Source organism: Megalobrama amblycephala, linkage group LG3, assembly GCF_018812025.1.
Source record: "Megalobrama amblycephala isolate DHTTF-2021 linkage group LG3, ASM1881202v1, whole genome shotgun sequence".
NCBI lineage: Eukaryota > Metazoa > Chordata > Actinopteri > Cypriniformes > Xenocyprididae > Megalobrama > Megalobrama amblycephala.
In genome coordinates this window covers 20234806-20259184 of record NC_063046.1, presented here as the reverse complement: position 1 = coordinate 20259184, position 24379 = coordinate 20234806, and the positions used below count along the sequence as shown (strand labels likewise).

Below are 24379 nucleotides of genomic sequence, written 5' to 3'. Positions count from 1 at the left end.
TTCCTTCCCCTCATGTCATTCCAACCCTATATGACTATATGTCTTCTGTGAGACACAATAGAAGACATATTGAAGAATGTTTTTAACCAAACAGTTTTGGTTACCAATGACTTCCAGTAAACAAAACACCATCCCTCAGAAGAAAGTAAGTGATGCAGATTTGGAAGGACACGAGGGTCAGTAAATCATGACAGAATTTTCATTTTTAGGTGACCTATGCTATCTCTATTACTACATATTTTTTTTGTAATGCATTTCAATAACTGAGATTAAAGGTGCCCTAGAATTAAATATTGAATTTATATTGGCATAGTTGAATAACAAGAGTTCAGTACATGGAAAAGACATACACTGAGTTTCAAAATCCATTGTTTCCTCCTTCTTATATAAATCTCATTTGTTTAAAAGACCTCCGAAGAACAGGCGAATCTCAACATACTACCGACTGTTACGTAACAGTCGGGGTGTACGCCCCCAATATTTGCATATGCCAGCCCATGATCGAGGCATTACACAAGGGCAGGACGTCTGGATGTGCACAGCTGAATCATCAGACTAGGTAAGCAAGCAAGGACAATAGCGAAAAATGGCAGATGGAGCAATAACAACTGACATGATCCATGATAACATGAGATTTTTAGTCATATTTGTGAATTGTCTTTCTAAATGTTTCGTTAGCATGTTGCTAATGTACTGTTAAATGTGGTTAAAGTTACCATCGTTTATTACTGTATTCACGGAGACAAGAGAGCCGTCGCTATTTTCATTTTTAAACACTTGCAGTCTGTATAATGCACAAACACAACTTCATTCTTTATAAATCTCTCCAACAGTGTGTAATGTTAGCTTTAGCCACGCAGCATAGCCTCAAACTCATTCAGAATCAAATGTAATACATCAAAATAAATACAATACTCACATAATCCGACGCATGCATGCAGCATGCATGACGAACATCTTGTAAAGATCCATTTGAGAGTTATATTAGCTGTGTGAACTGTTTTTATGCTGTTCAAGGCAAGCGCGAGCTCCGGGGCGGGGGAGCGGGAGATTTAAAGGGGCCGCAACCTATACATCGGTGCATAGTTAATGATGCCCCAAAATAGGCAGTTAAAAAAATGAATTTAAAAAAATCTATGGGGTATTTTGAGATGAAACTTCACAGACACAGGGGACACCTTAGACTTACATTACATCTTTTAAAAAGAAGTTCTAGGGCACCTTTAAAATTCTGTGTGAAATAACTGGAACTTACGGAGCCCCGCACATGACATGCAAGAAAAAAATTAAATCGTGTGCACGATTTACTATTTCGTTCCCTCGATTTACTAAATCGTGCGTATGAGGTAGGAACATAATCAGCCTATGAAAACTGCAACTGAAAAACTATTCCAGCATTGGCACTGCTAAAGCCTCAAAAACAAATGTGAATTAAAACATAAACTTGCAGAACCTGAAGAATAATCTTCTGAATGACATTATGGCATAGATGGCTATGTCCATGCTTTTACATTCCAGATGAGGTCATGTTGAAATGTTGTAGGGCAGATGAAGGTGAAGTAGGTGGGGAATGTGTTAGTAATAAAGGGCTGTCATTGGGTGAAATCATCAACACATGGGACATCTACAAAATAATGGGACTAACCTGCTGTACCAGTGAACATACAGTCAACACACAAACCAAACTTTGCTCAAGCAAAAACTTGATATTTTTGAGGATTACGTAGATTCGAAACCAAATCTATTCCTAACAACATTATGTAGTATAAACAATTAACACTAAATCAGCTTATCTCTAACCAGAAGCTACTGTTTGTCCCTAGAGTAATTATATTTAAAAAAATACAAGAAAAAAAAAAAAACGGAAATGGTTTGGATAATTCAGTGGCAATGCCTCAGCCTGAGTCATTTACTATTGATTTGCTTCTCTAGGGCAAGTAAATTACTTTTGGGTATGTCTTATAACATAATCATGTCAGCACTGTCTACAGAAGAGTGTTCTGGTATAAGGTTACCATAACAACAGATATGCGAGTCAACAGAGAGAACATAGAAGGATGGAGATTTTGCTAATCTCCATTGAGCCTTGAAAATCCCTAAGATAACCTTAACACTCAATAAATAAAAATATAATTAGAGTAAGTAAATACATGTCACTTATGTCTGGATTGTCTTTGGTACTGTACATTTACTTATTAAAATTATATGCTGTCTAGATGGACCATATGCATGTTTTAAGTTTGTTTTTTTTATAAACTACCGTTCAAAAGGTCAAAAGGTTTCTTTTTAAAGAAATTAATACTTTTATTCTGCAAGGATGCATTAAATTGATCAAAAGTGACAATAGAGGCTTTTACATTGTTACGAAAGATTTCCATTTCAAGATTTTTATTTTCTAGTTCCTTTGAACTTTCCATTCATGTGAATGTATCACGGTTTCCACAAACATATTAAACAACTGCTTTCAACATTGATAATAAGAACTGTTTCTTGAGCACAATGTCAGCATATTAAAATGATTTCTGAAGGATCATGTGACACTGAAGACTGGAGACTGGATTTCACAATATAACTGTTTTCACTGTATTTTTAATCAAATAAATGCAGCCTTGGTGAGCATCGGACACTTCTTTCAAAAACACAAAAAAAACCTCCCTGACCCGAAACTTTTGATCAGTAGTGTATTTCCTCACTCACAGCACTGACCATTACACTCTGCTAGTAGCATGTTAGTCATGTAGACATTCTTACATAGTAAAAGCTATTTATTTTGATGATTAAAGTCTTGACTCACCACAGTGACAGCATCGTTGAGCAGCGACTCGCCAAAGACAATGATGAAGAGTGTCTCGTTCACATGGACTTCTTCAAACACAGCGATCACTGCTACAGGATCCACAGCCGAGATCAGAGCTCCAAACAACAAGAACTCCATCAAACCTGCGTCTACTTTATCATCTGCACATACACATACACACACACACACACACACAAACTGCAGTCAACAATTACTACCAAATTGATCGTATCTGAGTCCTAGTGCTGTGGTATAGTGGTTAAAGATCTGGAATGGTTCAAATCTTGCAATGGGCAATTCATAAGCTGCATTGTGGACTTGAGCAAGGCACTTTAAAGGGTTAGTTCACCCAGGAACGAAAATAATGTCATTTATTACTCATGTCGTTCTACACCCATAAGACCTTTGTTCATCTTCAGAACACAAATTAAGATATTGTTGATGAAATCTGATGGCTCAGTGAGGCCTCTATTGAGACCAAAGCTATTGAAACTCTAAAGGTCCATAAAGGTACTAAAAACATATTTGAAACAGTTCATGTGAGTTCAGTGGTTCTATCTTAATATTATAAAGCGACAAGAATATTTTTTGTGCGCCAAAAAAAAACTAAATAATGACTTTTCAACAATATCTAGTGATGGTCTGATTTCAAAACACTGCTTCAGAGCTTTACGAATCGAATCAGTGGATCGGAGCGCCAAGTCACGAGGGCTGCGTCCGAAAATCTAGGTAGCTGTCTTGCTGCCTCACTGTTTTATAAGAGAATGACTTGTACGGCAGCGTTTGTGCATGAAGCACCTCACGAAATTGATTTCGGACAGACTTCTGAGGCAGCGTAACAGTTTAATGATCTACAGCAATATAGCGCGAGCTATGGTGAGAACTGAACAAATATTTAATTATTACAGTGGTAATAATTAAATTATATAAAAATTGAAATATGTTGGTCAAAATCGTACATTTATACACAAACTGAGCAGCAAATGCTACTTTCGGACGCCATCTTTATTTTTCTAGCTCAACTGTCACAGAATGGAAAGCACAGGATTGTGGGATATCAAAGGCAGCTAAGGATACATCCATGCTTCCTTCAAAAATCGATCATATGAAGGTATCTCATGAGAAAGGAAGTGAAGCTAACATTGGATTCGGACGTGCCTTGATGCCTTACTACCTTGAAATGTTTCCTCAGAAGGCAGCATTTTCCAGTTTTCGGACGCAGCCGAGATTTCAGCAGTTTAGTCGTTTGATAGGTGATCCGAATCAATATTTCGAAACAAAAGATTCATAAATCTCAGAAGCTTCATGAAGCACTGTTTTGAAATCGACCCATCACTAGATATTGTTGAAAAGTCGTTATTTTTTTGGCGCACAAAAAGTATTCTTGTATTCTAATATTAAGATAGAGCCACTGAACTCACATGAACTGTTTCAAATATGTTTTAGTAGATAAGGATCTTGAGAGGCATGGAGGCCTCACTGATAGGGTGACCAAACATCCTGTTTTCCCAGGACATGTCCTGTTTTCACGTCCTGTCCTGGCCGTCCTGGGGTGAGTTTCCCGAAAGCATCGTTAGCCAACTATGGTCGTAAGTCCCAGAGACATATAATAAACACTAGACGCCCCATTGGCCGCTGGACCGTACGTCAACGGCGCCGCCATGTTGTGCGGGGCAACGTTCGCATTACGCTCATAACGAATTGAGAAAAATGCCTGCTTCGTGTGCTGCTTGGGGCTGTACAAATCGCTGCACAATTGAAAACCGGTCTCGGGGAATAACCTTTCACAGGTAAGACTGAACATTTGTTTCTGGTTGTATTTGGTCATTATATAATTGATAGTAGTTGGCCACCGGAGTCAGTCAGACTAAAATAGCTAGCGATGTCACTAATTAGCTGTGAAAGTTGAGACGTGAGTTTACATGATTTCTAATATATTTTTAGCTTATGTTATTTTATAAACTAAAGTTTAAATATGCATCTCTATTTTATTAAAACCGACTTTAATGACAAGTAGCCTACTCGTTACGGCTAGGTGACTGATATTTTGTTAATCTTAATCTAACCCTTACTTTAAGGTTAGTTAGTGGGCTAGCTTTTCACACATTTAAGGTTTCACAAAGACAACGAGTTGAGGAGACAGTGGTAAGTAGCTAGAAGGGAAGTTTCCTAACTCATCTACATTTTTTAAAAGTTTGCCATTAAATGGTGATTTGTTTATATTTTTATTTCTTTTTCAGCCCATTGCAACCAGGGCTACACAAGCCTCAAGGAAAGCTGAGGAGAGCCTGTCAGCGGACTGTTCTCACCATTTCCAAGAGACTGATGGAAAATATATAGCCTTTTGTTGTTATTATTATTATACCAATACTATGTTATTATTGTACAAGTCACTATTTAATTTACTATTTTTATTATTGTCTATATTATTCTGCAATTGATATTACATTGTATTTGCGATTATTATTATACCAATACTATAATTATCAATCTATTATAGTTATCTGCTATATTATTGTCTATATTCTGTAAATGATACTACATGTTCTATTGCTATTATTATAATATTATTATACTATATGCTATTATCAATATATTATGATATTATATTATTGTACTTATACTATTTTATAAATGTTCTATTCATTACTATTTTATTTGTTGTATACTGTTTGTTTATTGACAATATTATATACTTTATTATTGACTATATTATTATATTATATACTACATAAACTATTTCTTATAGTGTATAACAAACTATTTACTATTCTCAATTTCTTTATTTGCATTGCACTGTAGATGTACCATATTATATGTATTACCATAAAGGATCCATCAGTTATCTTTGTTGTTGTATGTTTTTGGAGTATCTATCTGTATCATTTTAGTGCTATAAAAATACAGAAAGCAGCCTGTGTGATTTGTATTTGATGATTTTTGTTTCATTTTATCAATGGTGGTCAATTCTAAGTTCAAGAAAAGCTAAAATTGCGTTACATACAGAAAATCCCTTTTTTACAATAAGAAAACTTTATTTAATTTAATGTGAAAATTAAATTATATCTTAGTATGGGCGTTTTCACAATTCTTATGCAAGAATGAAGAAGTCAAATACATGACAAGCTTGAGCTTTGACTATTTTTTATTAAAATAAATATTTTATATGTCTAACTATAGAGATCTTAAGTAACTAGAACTTTTTGTACACCACGTACATTATAAACCACTGAAATTGGTTGATAAATGTAAACGTTATTTTTGTTTTTATCCAGAAAAACCGCAGCTCGTCCGTTTACTTGTGTTTGTTAACAGCGCAGTCTTGCCCCGCACAATATGGCGGACTCGTTGACGTACCGCAGCAACAGTCCAAAGCGGCCAATAGGGCGTCTAGTGTTTATTATATGTCTATGGTAAGTCCCATTGAACTCTATTGGTAACGACGGAACTTGCGACCATAGTTCGCTTTGGGAAACGCACCCCTGGTTTTTTTTTTATAAAGTGATGAAAATGTCCTGGTTTTCACTGTTTTTCATTGGGCCATTAAATTTACCGGTGTTACGAGATTTTCGGTTTCCGAAGGCGGAGCATGCATTAATATAAATGAGTTTCGCAGACATGCGCGATTGCACGTGCAAATATTAGTTCACATTGTATATCAAAACATTAGTGGATTATTCCATAAAGGTAACTATATTCTCAGCGTCGCGGCTGACTTATGCCTAAACTACAGTTGTTTACTACTTCTAGGTAACAGTTTATAATGTTTTCATTAGTATGCATGATTTGTGCAGTCGTCTGTAACTGAATAACAGATATTTCGTATAACAGCAGAGCAACCTTCAGCTATCGTCTACAATGAGTTCAGCTCGTTGTGCTCTTCCTTTGTACCTTGCGATGTAACAGCTGATAGGCCTATATAAATTTCTTTATAACTTTCATGCTTATTTGTTAAGCAACAAAAAACTGCTGAGAAAGATCAGCTCTACAGCAAAATATAAATGGGCAAACAAGGAGGATAAGGAAGAAAAAACAGGATGAAGAGGAAAACAAGGATGAAGAAAACTAAAGATTTTTTAAGTATTTATTTTTCTAATACAGAAGAGACATTATTTCTATCATTATTTCATTCGTTATTTTTTAAACTTGAGTAACCTCTGAGATTTGTGTCTTTGGTTATGGATAGCATTTTGTAATATAGCAATTTTCTATCCATACAGAGGAGGCATACTTTAAATGTATTGAAATTATAAGGCATCTTTGAGTAAACTTCGAGCATCATTTGAGTATCTCATTGCTGGGCCGAGTGTCCTGGTTTTTGGTAATCAAAATATGGTCACCCTGCTCACTGAGCCATCGGATTTCATCAACAATATCTTAATTTGTGTTCCGAAGATGAACAAAGGCAGAACAACATGAGGGTGAGTAATAAATGACATTATTTTCATTTCTGGGTGAACTAACCATTTAACTCGGGATGTTCCAGTGGGACTGTCTTTGTGATAAGTGTACTGTAAGTTGCATTGGATGAAAGTGCCCTACCCTTTCTTGGGTCTAAAACAAACTTTACACCACATCTAAGTTATGCGATACTTTGATCAACAATTTTAAGGCAGCGATGACTCCCCCCTGAATAAACATTCTTATAAAAGAAATAGATCAGAATATTGAATGTGATTAGAAGTTTGTAGCAATCGTAAAAAAAGCTGATATATATCAGAACTCAATAAACTGAATTGTTTATTGAACACTACTGTCTTTTATAATATTGTGGTAGTCACCATTTTATGAAAGCATTAAGAAATTAAAATTAAAATCACAGTAACACAAGGGCTCAAATGGCTTATTTGCTTTACTAAATGCAGTGGTTCTCAACCAGGGGTCAGGACCCACTAGGGGGCATCAGTGAACTTCCAAGGAGGTTTAAGACTCTTAATTAAGAAGCTAAAAAGCATTTTTTTTTTTTTTTTTAAATAAACTCACATAATATTTGTCTCCTCAACAGTACTTGTTTTTATTAAAGGAACATAGTTCTCGACATGTCTGGAATCACAAAATGAATCAAGGTTTATTGTTTTAATAGACTGACACACCCCTAATATATGTTATTAAAAAGTATAAAAACAGGCAGCTTTGTCATCAGTACATCAGAAGACATCTGAAATATTCCACCTACATGCATGCTAAAGTACTGTATGACCCATGATCGTTTAAGAATTGAATTGAACTGACACCCCAATAATAACTTACCTATGGCCCCTGCCATCTTGACTCCATAAAGACAGAATCCAGTGCAGAAGGCATTCCACAATGTGCCTACTACAGCGTACATCAAAATGGCACCCAGGTTGTCGAAGAAGAGCCGTGCTGGCATAAAATACCCAGCATCCCCCACTATAGTTGGTAGAAGAAAGAGGAAAAAAAGCCCTGGGTCCAGTTGGTACGGCTGCTTTTTGCTGGCGATAAGAACCACTGCACCCAGAACCAGACCCAGCAGTATCAGCATACAGCTCTCTGGGACCGCTGTGGTGAAACGCTGAGAGAAGTGGAATACTGAAGATCGCAGAGCAGAGAAAAGAGACAACAGAGAAAAAGGTTAACATGGATTGAGCATGAGATTAGAGATATTATCTTGTCAGTGACTATCATAAAAAGTGTGAATGTAAATGTAGTAAATGTGCTTTATTATAATGTCACTAATAGCTATATGAAATGTCATCCCTTTCAAACAGACTTGAACTGCATTTTACACATTTTACTGTATGTACAATGCATTCATGTACTACAATGTAATGCAAACAGTCTAAATTAAAAAAAAAAAAAACAAGACTGCAATATGCAACTTTTAGCCTTTGATATGTTAATGATTAAATCACAAGGGAAAATTGTATTATTATTATTACTATATTTCAAAACAATAAAATAATCATTCCCAACTTTTCCCCCCAAATCATGTATTTGATGTATTTTTATGTATTTTAATAATAGGTACTAGTAGATATTTTAAAGATATGTGATACATCCCTACTTTCATCAGCCATTTTAAATTTGTGTTAAAAAAAATATATATACATGAACATACAGAATACATACATATACAGAATAATGACTAAGGGTCAAAGGTCATATTTTAAATGGTTTAAAATTACTTTCAAAGATCTGCCCACTGTATTGGATGTCAGGCATTAAAGGGTAAAGAACTGTCATAAAATGTCCACCTGTTTGCTGAGTTACAGTATAATGCACACACCAAAGACTTAGGTTTATAAACATTGTAATACCCAAATGCATAGTACAAAACAAACCAACCAGAATACAAAAAAGCTTCATGGTCCACGGCAGCCAGCCAACCTCATTTAAAGAGTAGTTTATAAGTTACAGGTGCTGTAATTCCATACCATGGTTTCAGATGAAATGTTACACAACACCATTCTAACGTACAACGACTTACAGTAACAAACACTGAGTCATAGTAATCTCATCAATCTCATACTGCAGCTTTAAGAAAGGAGTATTAACAAATGGCCAAGAACTGAGCAAGGTGACTGCATTCTAAATTCACCAATAAAATACAGGACTTTACTGTGGTTCTGTGGAGCATCTGCAATAATTCATGACAATATTTCCACTGGGAAATGCAGTGTGACCAGTGTCCATTCACAAATCAGACATATCAAATGACAGTACAAAGCATTATCAGACGAGGAACAATCACACCTCAATAACCAAACGCTCAGGTTCCTGACTCTACCTCATCATCCACTGGATCAGAACACTGAAGCATGAGGCGCAGGCATATGCTTAACAGAAACCACATGAAAGTAGTGTTTATATGGGGATTAAACAGATCATAAAATGTTTCAATGGGGATATATCAGTGAAAATGATGTTGATTAATAAGGCTAATTAAAAATTATAATCAAGGCACAGACTGGCCTGCATTTAAACAAACAATCCTCATGAATTGCATAAAATCACAACACATTATGGCATAATGAGAAATTCTAATGGCACTAATTAATAATGTTTCCATGATCAGAGTAATTTTGTGGAGGAGGGAAAACAGTATGCACCTCTGCCAAGAAACAACAATCACCGCTCACCATGAGTCATTCACACAAGGACAGAAAAACACTGTCGCACACCCAAAAAAAGCATACTAGACATCTGCACAAACACATGCATGTGTACACACACAAACACTAAATAACAACAAAAGAAAGAAAAAAATATTCTGATGCATATGCCTAGATATATATACACATTAAAACAGACAGACAAATATATTTTAAGGAGAATGCTAGAGATTCATTCCATTCATTTATGCATACTAACAGTTGTGTGCCACTCCAGCCTCTCAATAGAGAAGACCTTCATATGTGTAAATCATTTCTATCACAAGATCTCCTGCTTTTAAATTATTACTTGCCCTAAGCTTTCAAAAAAAAGTCCACATATAATTACAGTCATAATGAAAGAGCATTAAATTCAATTAATCTGACGCCCTTCATTTTCAGGGACAGACAGAGAGAGAACTTTTGCACAGCTAATTACGAACACAGAGTGGAGTGCCATCCAATTATGATTATTTTTATTAACATTAAAAGGGAACATGTCAATGATTAAGTTAAAGTGTGTGTAGTAGAATGGGATGGTGCTTTTTATCATCCCCATGACTCAAACTCAGTGAGTATGGATGTTTAAGAGTGTATTCTGATTGCAATACTCTGGTAAATAAGTGTGTGAAAGTGACAGGGCAGGTCATTATCATCACTACACAAGCATATGAATTTCATAGCTTGTCTGTAACTGAACTAATGGGCAGTGTCAATTTTTTTCATATTAACACAACCGTCCTATCTATCTGTCTATCTGTCTGTCTGTCTGTCTGTCTATCTATCTATAAATGCATGAAAAAGTATGGGAACCACTTGCAGAATCATGCATGCTATTTAGTACTATTTATAACCCAGGTCAAAAGTTTGTGAACCTTTAATTCTTAATACTGTGTGTGATTACCTGGATGACTGTTTTTGTTTTGTGATGGTTGTTCATGAGTCCCTTGTTTGTTCTTAGCAGTTAAACTGAGCTCTGTTCTTCAGAAAAATCCTCTGGGTCCTGCAGATTCTTCAAGGATTCTACAAGGTTTTCAAGGATTTATTGCATATTTGAACCCTTTCCAGCAAGAGCAAGAGTCGGGGGGTGAAAACTTTTTGAATTTGAAGATCAAGGTAAATTATACTTAATTTGTCTTCCGGGAAAATGCAAGTATCTTTTGTTGCTTCCAAAAAAAATAAATAATAATAAATAAAAAAAAATTGTGACCTCTTCGTCCTGTTCTAAAGTTTTCACCCCTGACTCTTAATGCATCATGTTTTATTTTGGAGCATCAGTGAATGTTTGCAGCTTTAATAGTTGTGTTTGAGTCCCTCAACTGTCCTCAGTGTGAAAAGATGGATATAAGAATCATACACTGCTGGAAAGAGTTCAAATATGCAAAAAAATCCTTGAAAACTGAAGAAGAATCTGCAGGATCTGGAGGATTTTTCTGAAGAACAGAGCTCAGTTTAACTGCTCAGGACAAACAAGAGACTCATGAACAACCATCACAAAACATAAAAACAGCCGTGGATCATGCAGGTAATAACACACAGTATTAAGAACCAATGGTTCCCAAACTTATGGACTGGGTTATTTGAATAAATTCAGCTATTTTTTTGTCTTGTTGACTATACACCACATTCCAAATTATTATGCAAGTGACATATCAGTTAGATTTCAGTAGAATAAACTTTCAGATTTTAGTTTTTCTAAGAAAATGTTTGTTTGTTTCTTTCTCCATGTCTTTTTATATAACTGGTATCAATCTCAGACAAAATAATTTGCTAGGTCTATGGAAACCCTACTTAGAGGTTGTTCCACATTATTAAGCAAGTCACAGTTCTTATGCAATATGGGGAGGAAGAAAGATCTTTCTGAAGATGAAAAGCATGAAATGGTGCAATGTTGTGCAAAAGGCATGAAAACAACTAATATTGTGTGAAAACTGAATGGAGATGACTGAATTATCATAAGATAATCACAGCAGAACTCGGTCAGATAAAGGCTTATTAATGAAAGTTCCTGTCAAAAAAAAAATGTATTGTATTAAAAGGGCAGCTATAATAAAAAAGCCAGTGTTGAGCGGCAAACAGGTATTTGAAGCTGCTGGTGTCTCTGGAGTCTCAAGAAGCTCTCCATGCAGTTGTGCGTAAAGATGCATTTCAGCCACTCCAAACCAAAGCTCACAAAGAGAAACATTTACAGTGGGTGTAGAAATACATTTTCAAACAGTTTTATTGCTGTGGTGTTTTTTTGCAGCATGGGATAGTGCATAGTGCATTGTATTTCAGAAGGCACTATCCTTCTTTTTATACCATAGCTGAAAATGGCCAGTTATGAACTCCACATATCTTGCAAAAGTCATTTTAATACTCTCAGAGACCCTAAAGGGACCTTCCATCTCACTTCCCAATATTCCAGCCCAAATCATCACCCGCCAGCTCCTTGCTGACGTCGCAGTCTTGTTGGAACATGGTGGCCACTTATCAACCATCCAGAAATCCATCCATTTAGACCATCCATTGTAATACGGCATTAGTCAGTGAATAAAACTATTTAAAAATGAGTCTTTATGTATTTCTACACCCATTGTAAATGTTTCTCTTTGTTTCTCTTTACGCACAACTGCCAGCCTGCATGGAGAGCTTCTTGAGACTCCAGAGACACCAGAAGCTTCAAATACCTGTTTGCTGCTCAACACTGGCTTTTTTTATAGCTGCCCTTTTAATACAATTAATTCTTTTGACAGGAACTTTCATTAATAAGCCTTTATCTGACCGAGTTCTGCTGTGCTCTAAATCACTCACAAATCTCTATCTATCTATCTATCTATCTATCTATCTATCTATCTATCTATCTATCTATCTATCTATCTATCTATCTATCTATCGTACCGATGCAATGTTATAGCAGTAGTATAATGATGCTATATAGGATAAGGATAATAAAGGTAAAGTGTTTTATAACACAATAAAATGTTATACTGTTCTCACCTGTTCAGGCTGTGTACTGGGCACTCGTCAAGTTAGCTGAAAACTGTGCACAGGTGCTTCAGATAGTGCTACTTTCTCAAACTCAAGAAAAATATGGTGTTGCCGTGGCAATTGAATCATGGAGAAACAGATGATTGTGCTAAATGATCTGATGTAACTGCATGTCTTGGCCAAAAATACAAGCTGGAGGGACGCCTGAGAAACACCCACACATGCAAATATAGTGCATTTTTTGTATGTACTGCATGCGTGTGTATTTTAGTGAACACAACACACAACCAGTTTCTCTGTTAACCATTTTGTTCTCAAATCTTCAATAATTAATCTGAGTTTATTATTGCACAACATCATGTCATGTTTTTCATGGCCAACAGAAAATGCTCATGTCCTGGAGAGATATCTTTATAATGTAGGCTACTTATGGCACTGACCACTGGGAGCTCCTGCACTGATACTAACTACAGCGCAAAAGATGTTTATGTGATCTGTTTAATTGATATTTCCTCATTCATTCATTCATTATTTTAATTATTTATTTAATTATTTAATTTATTTATTTATTTATTTTAAGCCTTTCTCTCAATGTGATGTAATGTTTGGCCGTCCCTGAACCCCTGGCTCTTTTCTTTTGGGAACATTTTAAGCAAATGTTTAATATTAATAAATAATAATAATAATGATAATAAAACTACAGCGCAAAAGAACAAAATAGACCTCTCACATGAAGAAATCATTATCATGAGTCGGATCTTTTCCGTGAATCAGTTGAAGCGGTTCACAAAAGGTCAAAATTCGTTCACGAATAGGACAAATCGAGCGGATCTCGAGTGAACTCATCAACTCACGAACCGAGAATCATCTCATTTGAAACGAGCAGAGAATAGATGCTAACAGCATAAGCCTATTTGAAGTGAACCGAGAATCTGACTGATAAATTTGACAAAAAGTTACTTAACCAAATTGCAGAAACGTTAATAAAGTAGGCTAGCCTACTGGAGATTATTAGGCTACAACTTGAGAGCGTTTTATTCACGCACATTTTATTAAAACATGCAAAAACCGTTTCAGCCAAGAAACATAAGTGAATTTTAGCATTGTAAATGCAAATTATATGTAGTCTCGAAATTACTTTGCAGCCATGATTCAGTTTATAAAAACAAAGCCTGCAACAAACTGAAATGGGAAAATATGTAGCTATAAACAGCATTATTAATAAAACGTAATAAAAAGCCATAAATAGCTACGTGGGTACGTAGAGCATGCGGCGCCAGGAACCACATGATGGTGACGTACAAGAATAACTGAATAGATTTTTGAACCTGTTCTTTGTAATAAACCATTCGAAAGAACTGATTCGCGGACATGAATCGAACTTCAAATGACCACAGCGTGTGACTGATGATGGAAAGATGATGAGTCATAGCCAATCAGAGTCGCCGCTACTGTCCGTGGAGACTCGGCGCCTTTTGGAGAGGTGCCGGATCGGGAGAACACGGTGAGCTCACAGTCCACAGAAATATCTCTCGAGGCGTTACAGCACGGATGACAGTAACAAAGAAAAGTCACGAAAATTACAGGTACAAAAAAAGATAACCGAAACATACTGCCAAACGCTGTTCGCTTATCTCCAGTGCAGCTAAAAGCCCATTTTATTATTGTATAAAGACGTCCCTGAGGAAATGTATGGGCTTTATTGCCATGGCAACCACCAGCGTCTGTCAATTAATGACGGTGGATGAGAAGCGCAGGTGGCGTGCGCTTTTTACGCACCTTTTTTACAGCCATCTGCCCAACACACACACACGGCACCGAAGGCCCACTTTAATGAAATGCACTACACATATTCACAATCAACTTTCCACACTTTACGCGCAATGACAGTCCAAGAGCCAGAGTAAGCTCGGAAGCTTCTTTTAAACACTAGGCTATATAACACAGCCGAAATAAAGTTACATCATCTATTAAAGAACTTACGTATTTTCGCCACACTGGCCACCAAAAGCCAGCTGGCTATAACGTAAGGTGTCTGCACGTAGCTCCATTCCCACTGCACTATCTTGTACCCTCCTCCGTGGTGGTGAGACGACTCTGCGTCCTCCGTGCTCGGTACCGCCGGCTCCTCCGCAGACCGGGCGAGCGCAATCCCGGGATGCCCGTACTCTTCTGGAATATAGCGGGAGGCTACGGGGGATGTGACGGCAGGTGCCGCGCTTACCCCCAGCTCTGGCGCGAGCGACGCTCCTGTCACGTAAAGGTCAGTCGCTGCATCACTAGCCACCTTTATGAACAGAAGCAAACTCAAGCACCGCATCTTTTCGGCGTGTTCAACGGCGTGCCATCTTCATTTCTTTTATACACTCCTGTTGCGACGGTAAGCCCTCCACGGGACGCCCCGTTACCGGTTTACAACATCAACACACACTCCACTTGCCGGTAACTCGCGAAGGTGCAGCTAGCGTATAGGGACACGTGATTCGTTCGTGCACGAGGAGGTTCTTATTAAAGAGCCGTCACTCACCATCCTCATCAAAACAGACAAGTGCGCACCCAAAACTCGCGTTATCAGCCTATTTCTATGCCATGAAAATTATGTCAGAATAATCAACAAGTCGATTTAAAGCAGTATCTTCAAAACAATAGATCACTAATATTATAAAAACAGCTGTCAATTGAATTTTAAATGACAATGAAGCATTTCTGACATCTGTGCTTGATGGTTTGACTGTGGCAATAAGCAAATAAAGAATAAAAACAGAAAAAAGTCTAATAAAACATTTATTTTAATTTTAACATAGCACTGTCTTGGTATTCAAGGCCAACATGTCTTTGTAAAACAATTCTGAATCAGAATACAATGTCTAACATTAGAAGTAATGTACTCTATTTGTGCAGGTGTCGAGAGTAGTGATGGGGACACGCTAACAGTGATACATTCAGAGTGAAGAACACATGCACTCATGCAGGCAGGAAATAAGGTCATATACATAAAACAACAGAGTGACTCATGACTCTGAATTCTTATAACATAAACCCCTGTGCAAAAAAGCAATACCAAGCAAAGTCCTTTAAAATATGTGCTTGTAACAATAAAAAAGGGCTAGAGAAATGTTTCACTTTTAACGCAACATTTCTCTTCGGCAAGAAAGAGAGTGGTGTATGCACATTTTATAACACCATAACAGCGATATAACTAAAAACTTGAAACTTGCTCGTCAAAAACTGAAAGTGTTTAAGTGAAAGAATAGTTGAAAACATGATTTCCCACCTTTTTCTTGACTACAGAGCACATTAATAAATATCAGGACAGAAATATGATACAGCAGAATACAGGACTGTGTTGTAGCATCCACAAACCTATCAAGAGAGCACTGTGATAAATAAAAGAAAAACAAACGTGACCTAGTTTATGTCTCTCTAATCAAGATCTCCTTGGTAGTCAGGATATTCAGCTGAACACTACCCAGGTGTACATGGGTCAGCTTTCCAGATGCAAATTAAACCTTGTCCAAGACTAAGGAGTTTATAATGGACAGTGCAGTTTGACCCAGGGTCCAGCTTCATTAATGGGCCCAGGAAACCAGTGTGTTTGAGTTACCCTATTGCACTGATCTCAGTTACTGGCTTCCACGATCCTAACCTTGAGCTGAGCCATCATAACAGATATGGCAAAAGTATAAAACTTGTCTTTTAAAAATGTAGTTTTAACTTAAAACCCTTAAATACAATCTCTTTGACTGATAAATTGTGCTCCAATCTTTGCAATCTAAGTCTCTATACAAAATAACATATGTGCATCTGGTCAGAATATTTAGCATTTTATATTTACATTTATTCTCCATCAGTAAATGTAGGCTGGTATTTAATACTATGCAAATAAAGTTTGTACCAATCAAATCATAATATGTCTAATAGATATCATGCACACACTTCAGGTATTTGTACAGTAATGCAGCTGTTTGTGTTTCAACTGGAAGCACATGATTCATCCACTGAATTGTTCAGACTGGCAGACGGAATTAGATGCAGGCATCCCACAAACTGTCTTTAGTGAAGATCCCTTTGTTATCGCAGTTCTTCCCGTCATGTAATATGCAGCTCTCCTCATGGACTCATTGCTGCCTTGCGAGGGTTTTCCACAGCCAAGAGCCAACAGCTTCAGACCTTCCCATTAGGACTGCCGAGGCCAAGGGCCTGCACCACATCCACACTCAAGCCACTCTTTAGAGTCCTCCGCACTGCAACACACACAATGCATGTTATGTTATACTGTAAAATAAAACATGCAACTCAGTGTCAGACAATCTATATAATACCACTTGCACATGTATAAAGATGCTAATTTAATGCACTAAAATGATCTGGAACTGTAAAGGTCTGAAATATAAACAAATTTTGCTGCAAAAAATGGTCCACTGTCTACTGTCAATAGAGAAGCGATATGAAACACCGCTCACACAGAAGTCACTTTAAAGTCAAGCAGCTTTCTTTTGGGCAACATGGCAAATTCACTTGAGCCTAGGGTTTACCTCAATTGCAATTAATGAACGATCATTTTGTTTTTTTGTTTTTTGCCCCTCATAGTTCACTGACAAGGTCTGTACTGTAAATATTGCTTGACTATTAAAGATGGGATATTTTTTCTAATGAAAGAGTGCCACGACATAGCTCAGCTATTTTATCTATGGTTCGTAACATTTTTAGAGATTTCTGCACATTCAATCAGATACAAATAAATTAGCACAGTACCAGTACATTTATTTGAATGCATTAATGAGAGAACGATTGAGTGTGTAAATTAGTCATACCGTCTTCGCTATTAATTATGAAGCTGTGGGTTGTACAAATATGCTATAACTTTCGAGTTTCTAAGCTACTTTAGTGATAAATAACAGGACAACGCTGACGACGAGTTTCTGCGCTCCTCCCTGTGCTTGTGATCTTCACGTGATGTGCGAGCTACTGTCTGTATCAGTGTTTGTGTGCCACTATGCATCAGCGCAGTAGTTCAATAAATGCCTATTGAATGTCCAAACTGGCAAGCCTTAAAACACATACAATTGACAAAGTTTAGTGAAGACGCAAGTGAAAGTGATCTGTCTTCAGGGCTCGCGCTTTGTCAGAGACACGACGTGGCTCTCTGCGTAACAGAAAACAGCTCAGGCACTGAAGTGAGGTGTTTTCCATATTGTTGTTCTTGAATAGTGTAAAATCACTTGAAAATGTTCAAACTGAGAAGACTTTAAACACATACAATTGACCTTTCGTGAGGATGCAAGCAAAAGCGATCTCACTTCGGGGCTCGCGCACTCTGTGTGTGTGTTGACTCGCCGTTTGAGTTCAAATCGCCGTGTTGCTTCCATGCCACTGACTGGATGGGGCGGAGTCACGTGACTACATACGCGGTAGTATGTTTTTAAGGGGAAAGTATTAACAGGATTAAAAAATAACCAGCATGGGAAAGTTACATTCTGGTTTCGATTACTTTTCAATGAATCATCCAGCCCTGAAGTGAGGCCCCCTGTGAAGTTAGGCATGCTAAAAATATTTCGTCCTAATGCAAAATTACAGATCACATGGATTACTATAGAATTGACTGGATTTTGCCCGCGAAAATTCGCTGAATAGCTGTAAGACATACCATAAGACATACCATAAACTGCCTCAGAATATTAAAAATGAACCTAAAAGTCTCATAGCTACACAGAATATTTTTTCAGGTTTGGAGGTTTGTATGCTTTTGCTTTCCTTTTTTAAAAGCACAGTTGCAAGAATGTGCCCTACAAAAGGCTCTTTGTGGTGTTCGAATTCTGAGATGTCTAGCAGTTCAATCCGGCACAAGCAGAAGTAAAGAGGTGGCACGATATGCATCTGACAAGGAGATTTAGGGGCTTTTGAAAGCTAAGCAATGGTAGAAGCCAGATTACATTGTGTTTTGGACACAGATAGTGTTGAATGCAAACAGTGACTAAATCCTTAATCTCATCCCCCAGGTTTAGGCTAAAACAACCTTCAGAACTGGTTCAGTTCAGTGGTCAGAAAAATAAATAAAAAAAATCCGTTGACAGTCAAAATGCACTCACATGACTTTCGGTTAAGCCGTGAGCGTTTCCGTGTTTTTGGACTAGACGCCCTCTCTGTGGGATTCTGGGTGACAGACTTAACCAGACGATCCATGATCTCATCTGTGGCATCATCCTGTGAGCTGGCGCTGTCCTCTTTGGCTACAGACATGTGTGTGCTAACCCTGCCTAAACCTGTGTAGAAACAGTACAACAGATCAATCAAATCTTTGCCTAATTACAATACAAACCGGTCCAAGATCCTTCAAGGAAAGCGTTAAAATAAGTGAGGCTGGTATTACTTCTTGGCAAGCTGACGAAAATCAGTCATTTGTAAAAGGTTCACAGATATTCAGGCAAGTTTGAATCCATGGCTTAATCATCCACATTTTTTTTTTTTTTTTTATGTCTGTCCTGACAGTTAGCCCTCTAAAAATATTTCAAAAGAACACAATTATTTACTATTTAGTCCATGATAAATCTGTTAGTTGAGCAATCCCACTCCATGCAGCCTGTGAAGTAGCTCTACCTTCATCATCATCATCATCATCATCATCATCATCATCCTGTGCTGATTGGCTCTCTACTGGTGAAGTAGGAGCGAAGTCAGACTCATAAGGCCCCTCTGTGAGATCAAATGAGCCAACCTTAATGCTCTCATTAATTATAAAGTTTTATCATATATTAAAAGCTGCACAAGTGCTTTATCTTTGCACACATCCATGCTCCAAACTCTATACCTTCATCACTCCACTGAAGGGTTGGTGAAATTGGATGAGTGTCACCACCAGTGGTAAGAATCTCTATAAAAGGATCCCCAAATAAATAAAAATTCAATTATTAAAGAATGATTATAACAACAATAATAAAATTATTATTATTAATAATTAATTAATTAATTAATTAAATCAAACTGTCCTTTAGTTTGGGCTGGACTTCACAAATCATTGCAGTGGTAACGGTAAAAAGGCTAAATGAGTTCAATTTAAACAAACAAACAAAAACAAAAAAATGTTAGGACACCGAGCATCTGTGTTGGGCAACTAAACTTAATATAACTGAAACTGAAGTCCTCAGTTGTGCTTCTGGAGACGTACCTTCCTGCAGATGTTACTTCTGTGACTGTAATCAAACAAATCTGGATCAGCTAATGAACGTTTCTAAAGCAGGTGTGTTGGAGGAGGGATGGAACAAAATTCCACAAGAAGGTTGGGCAAAAGCAGAAGGACTGTCACTACTCTAAACTGCTAGTCTAAACTCTTATATCCTGAATTTGCTGAGTTGTGGTCTCTTACTTCGTACAGCACGGCTCCTGCGCAGCTTGCTGTTGTCGTTGTTGGCGGTGAGCAGGTTTTTCATGTTCTCATGCTCCTCTTGGGCTGGCTCTGATTCTATTGTTGAAGAAACTGGGGATGGGCTGTCCTCCAGAGATAGCTGTGGAACTGCTCCAGAAAACTTCTCTGTCTGTGGAAATATTCAGAAAGTATAATTAGTTACTGGTAATTTTTTTTTTTTCTGATGAGTCAGGGTGATACAGTGGGGGCAGGTCCATGAAATAGTTCATTCCCATAAATGAACGAACGATCTGGGTTCAATAACAGTTAAGCTCTATTGACAACATTTGTGGCATAATGTCGATCAGGGCTGTTGTAAGAGGGAGGACAACTGAGAAAACTGTCTAAGGCCCTGTGTCGAGGTGGGTTGGCTAAATGTTTTATACTGCTGAGTGTTTGGAGGTGAATCACCACTTTGTCTAGGTCTTGTGAATTTTTTTTTTTTTTTTACACATCCTCTTCCTTTTTCAATATCAGAATGTTTACTGCCCTTTAAAAGCTACATAAAATACTTATGTGTCCCAGAAGACAAAATAAATACAATTTCCCCTGATCATTGTATTTAAAATAGTTTCAACCTCCCTGCTCTCAATGCATTGTATGACTTCCTTGAAGTCAGTGAATGTTTGCACCTTTTGTAATAGTTGTGTATGAGTCCCTCAAACTGTGTGAAAAGATGGATCACTGCTGGAAAGGGTTCAAATATGCATAAGATGCTGGAAAACCAAAGAATGTGCAGGATATGAAAAATAATGGGGAGTCTAACTGCTCAGAGGGAATCATGAACAACTATCACATAAAAACATAACACAGCAGTCGGAATCAAGCATAAGTAAATGATAGTTGAATGTAAAAAAAAAAAAAAAAAAAAAAAAAAAAAATATATATATATATATATATATATATATATATATATATATATATATATATATATATATATATATATATATATCATTTTTGTCAAATGGACTATATTATGTAAACATCTGATATGTAAAATAACTGAGTCAGGGCAGTACTTATAAGTAAATAAAACCAATATGCAATTTTTTGATCCCTCTTATTTTGCTAATCTTTTACAGATTCTGCAAGGTGTGCAAACATACTGCAACTGTAAATTGGAAGTACATAAGCAATAAACATTAAAACACACAGCTTAAAGGATTAGTCGACTTTCAAATAAAAATTTCCTGATAATTTACTCACCCCCATGTCATCCAAGATGCCCATGTCCTTCTTTCTTCAGTCAAAAAGAAATTAAGGTTTTTGATGAAAATATTCCAGGATTTTTCTTATAGTGGACTTCAATGGTCTCCAAACGGTTGAAGGTCAAAATTAGTTTTAGTGCAGCTTCAAAGGGCTTTAAACGATACCAGACGAGGAATAAGGGTCTTATCTAGCGAAACAATCGGTCATTTTCTAAAGAAAAAATAAAAAAAATAAATATAATGCTTTATAAACACAAATGATCGCTTCGCAAGTGCTTCCAGATCACCTTCCGTATTCTTCAAAAAGCTTACGCTGTACGTCCTACGCCTTCCTTATTCAACTTACGGAATGAACGTGGTGCGGATGAACGGAATGAATTTGTGTTTATAAAGCATATACATTTTTATATATATATTTTTTTTTTTGAAAATGACCAATCGTTTCACTAGGTAAGACCCTTATTCCTCGTCGGGTATCATTTAAAGCCCTTTGAAGCTGCACTGAAACTGTCATTTTGACCTTCAACCGTCTGGAGGCCATTGAAGTCCACTATAAGGAGAATAATCCTGGAATGTTTTCATCAAAAACCTTCATTTCTTTTGACTGAAGAAAGAAGGACATGGGCTTGGATGACATGGGGGTGAGTAAATTATCAGAAAAATTTTATTTGAAAGTAAATTAATCCTTTAGACATGATAGAATAAGACTAGTGGAATGGAATCAAAAGATATCTGTAGTCAAAGTATGCTTTAAATTGATCATTTTTCTCCATTCCACACCTCTGTAATCATCTTGCCCCGGGTTTTGGTGCGCTCCCGGTGGACAGCACGTTTGCGTTTCTGGGTGAGGACTCTCTCTCGAGTAGTGCGGTACTCTAGGGCAAACTCGCTGATGATCTTGCAGAAATGAGTTACTTTAGTGTCCCGCACTGAGTATGAAGGCTGACCCAAGTATAGCAAGAAGGAATGAAACCTGCAAAGTTAAGGAAGTAGAACTTAATATACTGTATGCTCAAGCTCATCCTAATTAAAACATGAGGCACAGTCATTCATGCTCATCAATTTACGGGAAGCATCCAAATGAATTTGGAATTTTTTTTTATTTAACATGATAAATTAAATTCCTTCAAGTATTAAATGGATTACAGTGGGGTTTGGGTTTGTGTGTGTGTGTGTGTGTGTGTGTGTGTTACCTGTTAATAATGCGTCTGTGCACTACTTTCAGGATGATGATCCTTTCAGTACAGTCTTTCAGGAATTCTGTCATTTTATTCTTCAAGTTAGGTTTAGTTTCATGTTTGGCCACTACTTTAAGGTTGTCCCAAGAGGCTTTGCATTTTCTCTCCAACTGAATCAGGTTTTCAGACAACTGCTCAAACTCCACCTGTGGGAAAGGAAAGAAGGGAGTGATGAATAATGACAATGAATGCTAAAGGGTTCTTTGCATAGTCACCTTCAATGGGAGAAATGGAACAGAAAAGAAACTCATGTGCACAGCAGTTCATTCCTGAATTAAAGTGCTAACCTTTACAAGATGTACTAAAAAGTGGCTACTATAAAAGCTTAAAAAGGGTGATAGCATTAAGAATCTCTGTACAAATGAATAAATAATGTAATGCAAGATGGAAAACAAATAGGACAAAAAAATAAATGCATATAAAGAAGTGTCTAAGGACATACTTTAGCAGAGCGTGTAATAGCAGGGATCTCAGAGTAAAGGTCTGTCGTATCTGGGTAGTTTTCCACCACAAAATTGCAGGTATGATGAAGCAGAGACTGCCTGTGTACTGTGTCCTTTACCTCAGTTACCTTCTCCAAATAACTGAGCTCAAAGCCCTTAGCCTGCGAGAGAAATGAGAAGTGCTAATTAAAGTCATTATGTGATGTTCAGTGAACTACTACATTGGCTTTGCTGGCAATTGGTGGAAAAAAAGCATATTAAGGTGGCTACTCATTAAATAGAGTGGCACAAATGAAAGGACATAATGTTCTAAACAGTTATTAAATGCTAACTGTCAAGTATGTTTTGAACAAGGCACTGTAGTAGTGCTGTAAAGACCTCATTAAAACTGATGACATTTTATGAATGATTCTTGAAAGAAAAGTGTTCCCACAAATTGAATTATGTGAAATGATCAAAAAGCTTTTTATTCTTAGTGTAGCTTAAAGTCGGCATTAAAATGGTCTTTTCTTCTCTTTTGTGACGTATATTCAAGTGAAACGGCTTACTGAACAAGAGAAAAAAAAAAAAAAAAAAAAAAAAAAAAAAAAAAAAAAAATGTAGGGCTGGAATTCCAAGCCCACCCCCCACCCCATCGTGAACTGATTGGATGGATGTTGTTTACTATTGATGTGATCTCGTGTGAGTGACAGGTTGTCCTGCCCTCACACCAGTGAACATCATCAGAGAAGAGATGTCGCTGCAAATGGGAAGGGATTTTTTTTTAAATTTATTATTGAAGATTATGAGGGCACAAGAATAAAAAAAAAAAAATGTACACAGATAAATCATTTAAAATAAATACCGCAATATTCCATAAAAAAATAAGAACTGTCCAATTGGATTTCATGGCAACTTTAAAGGAGTCTGAATTGATGACAGAAGTTTCAATTTTCTAGATGAACTATTCCGTAAAAATATTTTAAAAATATTTTGATCAGTCTGCCCTGATTCTACGCATGGTAGTATAGCATAAAAATAATCTTCAGTACTCATAAACAGTATGTTTGTAGAGTTCAAGAGGTCATAACATACTACAGCACAGAAAACGTGCCATGCAGAGTCTTAATCATATCTCATCTTCCACAGGCAACAGCAAAGGATTAAGGCATCAGCACAGAGCTGCTCTGACTAATCACATGTGCCCATCAAGCTTCAGACCGGTGC

General features: G+C 36.9%; 2 protein-coding genes across 10 annotated transcripts in view; both read right to left on the bottom strand.

The window, feature by feature from the left end:
- slc9a5 (solute carrier family 9 member A5) overlaps positions 1-15541 on the bottom strand; it is a 31119-nt gene extending 15578 nt beyond the window's left edge. Inside the window, exons 1-3 of one of the 3 annotated variants that reach the window (XM_048184587.1) lie at positions 14866-15541; positions 8048-8350; positions 2795-2958 (exon numbers count right to left, since the gene is read on the bottom strand). In XM_048184587.1, the coding sequence (XP_048040544.1) occupies positions 2795-2958; positions 8048-8350; positions 14866-15202 (804 nt within the window). In that variant the 5' untranslated portion in view covers positions 15203-15541. Of the gene's footprint in view, positions 1-2794; positions 2959-4277; positions 4429-8047; positions 8351-12891; positions 13488-14865 lie in introns of those variants that run through there. The other 2 variants (XM_048184588.1, XM_048184589.1) reach the window with 2 other exon arrangements.
- A 112-nt stretch (positions 15542-15653) lies between these two features.
- fhod1 (formin homology 2 domain containing 1) overlaps positions 15654-24379 on the bottom strand; it is a 59959-nt gene continuing 51233 nt past the window's right edge. For 6 of the 7 annotated variants that reach the window (XM_048184579.1, XM_048184580.1, XM_048184581.1 and 3 more), the window contains 8 exons: positions 23173-23334; positions 22686-22876; positions 22273-22465; positions 20246-20414; positions 19691-19753; positions 19480-19575; positions 18972-19145; positions 15654-17126 (listed from right to left, as the gene is read on the bottom strand). In XM_048184579.1, the coding sequence (XP_048040536.1) occupies positions 17047-17126; positions 18972-19145; positions 19480-19575; positions 19691-19753; positions 20246-20414; positions 22273-22465; positions 22686-22876; positions 23173-23334 (1128 nt within the window). In that variant the 3' untranslated portion in view covers positions 15654-17046. The remainder of the gene's footprint in view (positions 17127-18971; positions 19146-19479; positions 19576-19690; positions 19754-20245; positions 20415-22272; positions 22466-22685; positions 22877-23172; positions 23335-24379) is intronic. The other variant, XM_048184584.1, reaches the window with a different exon arrangement.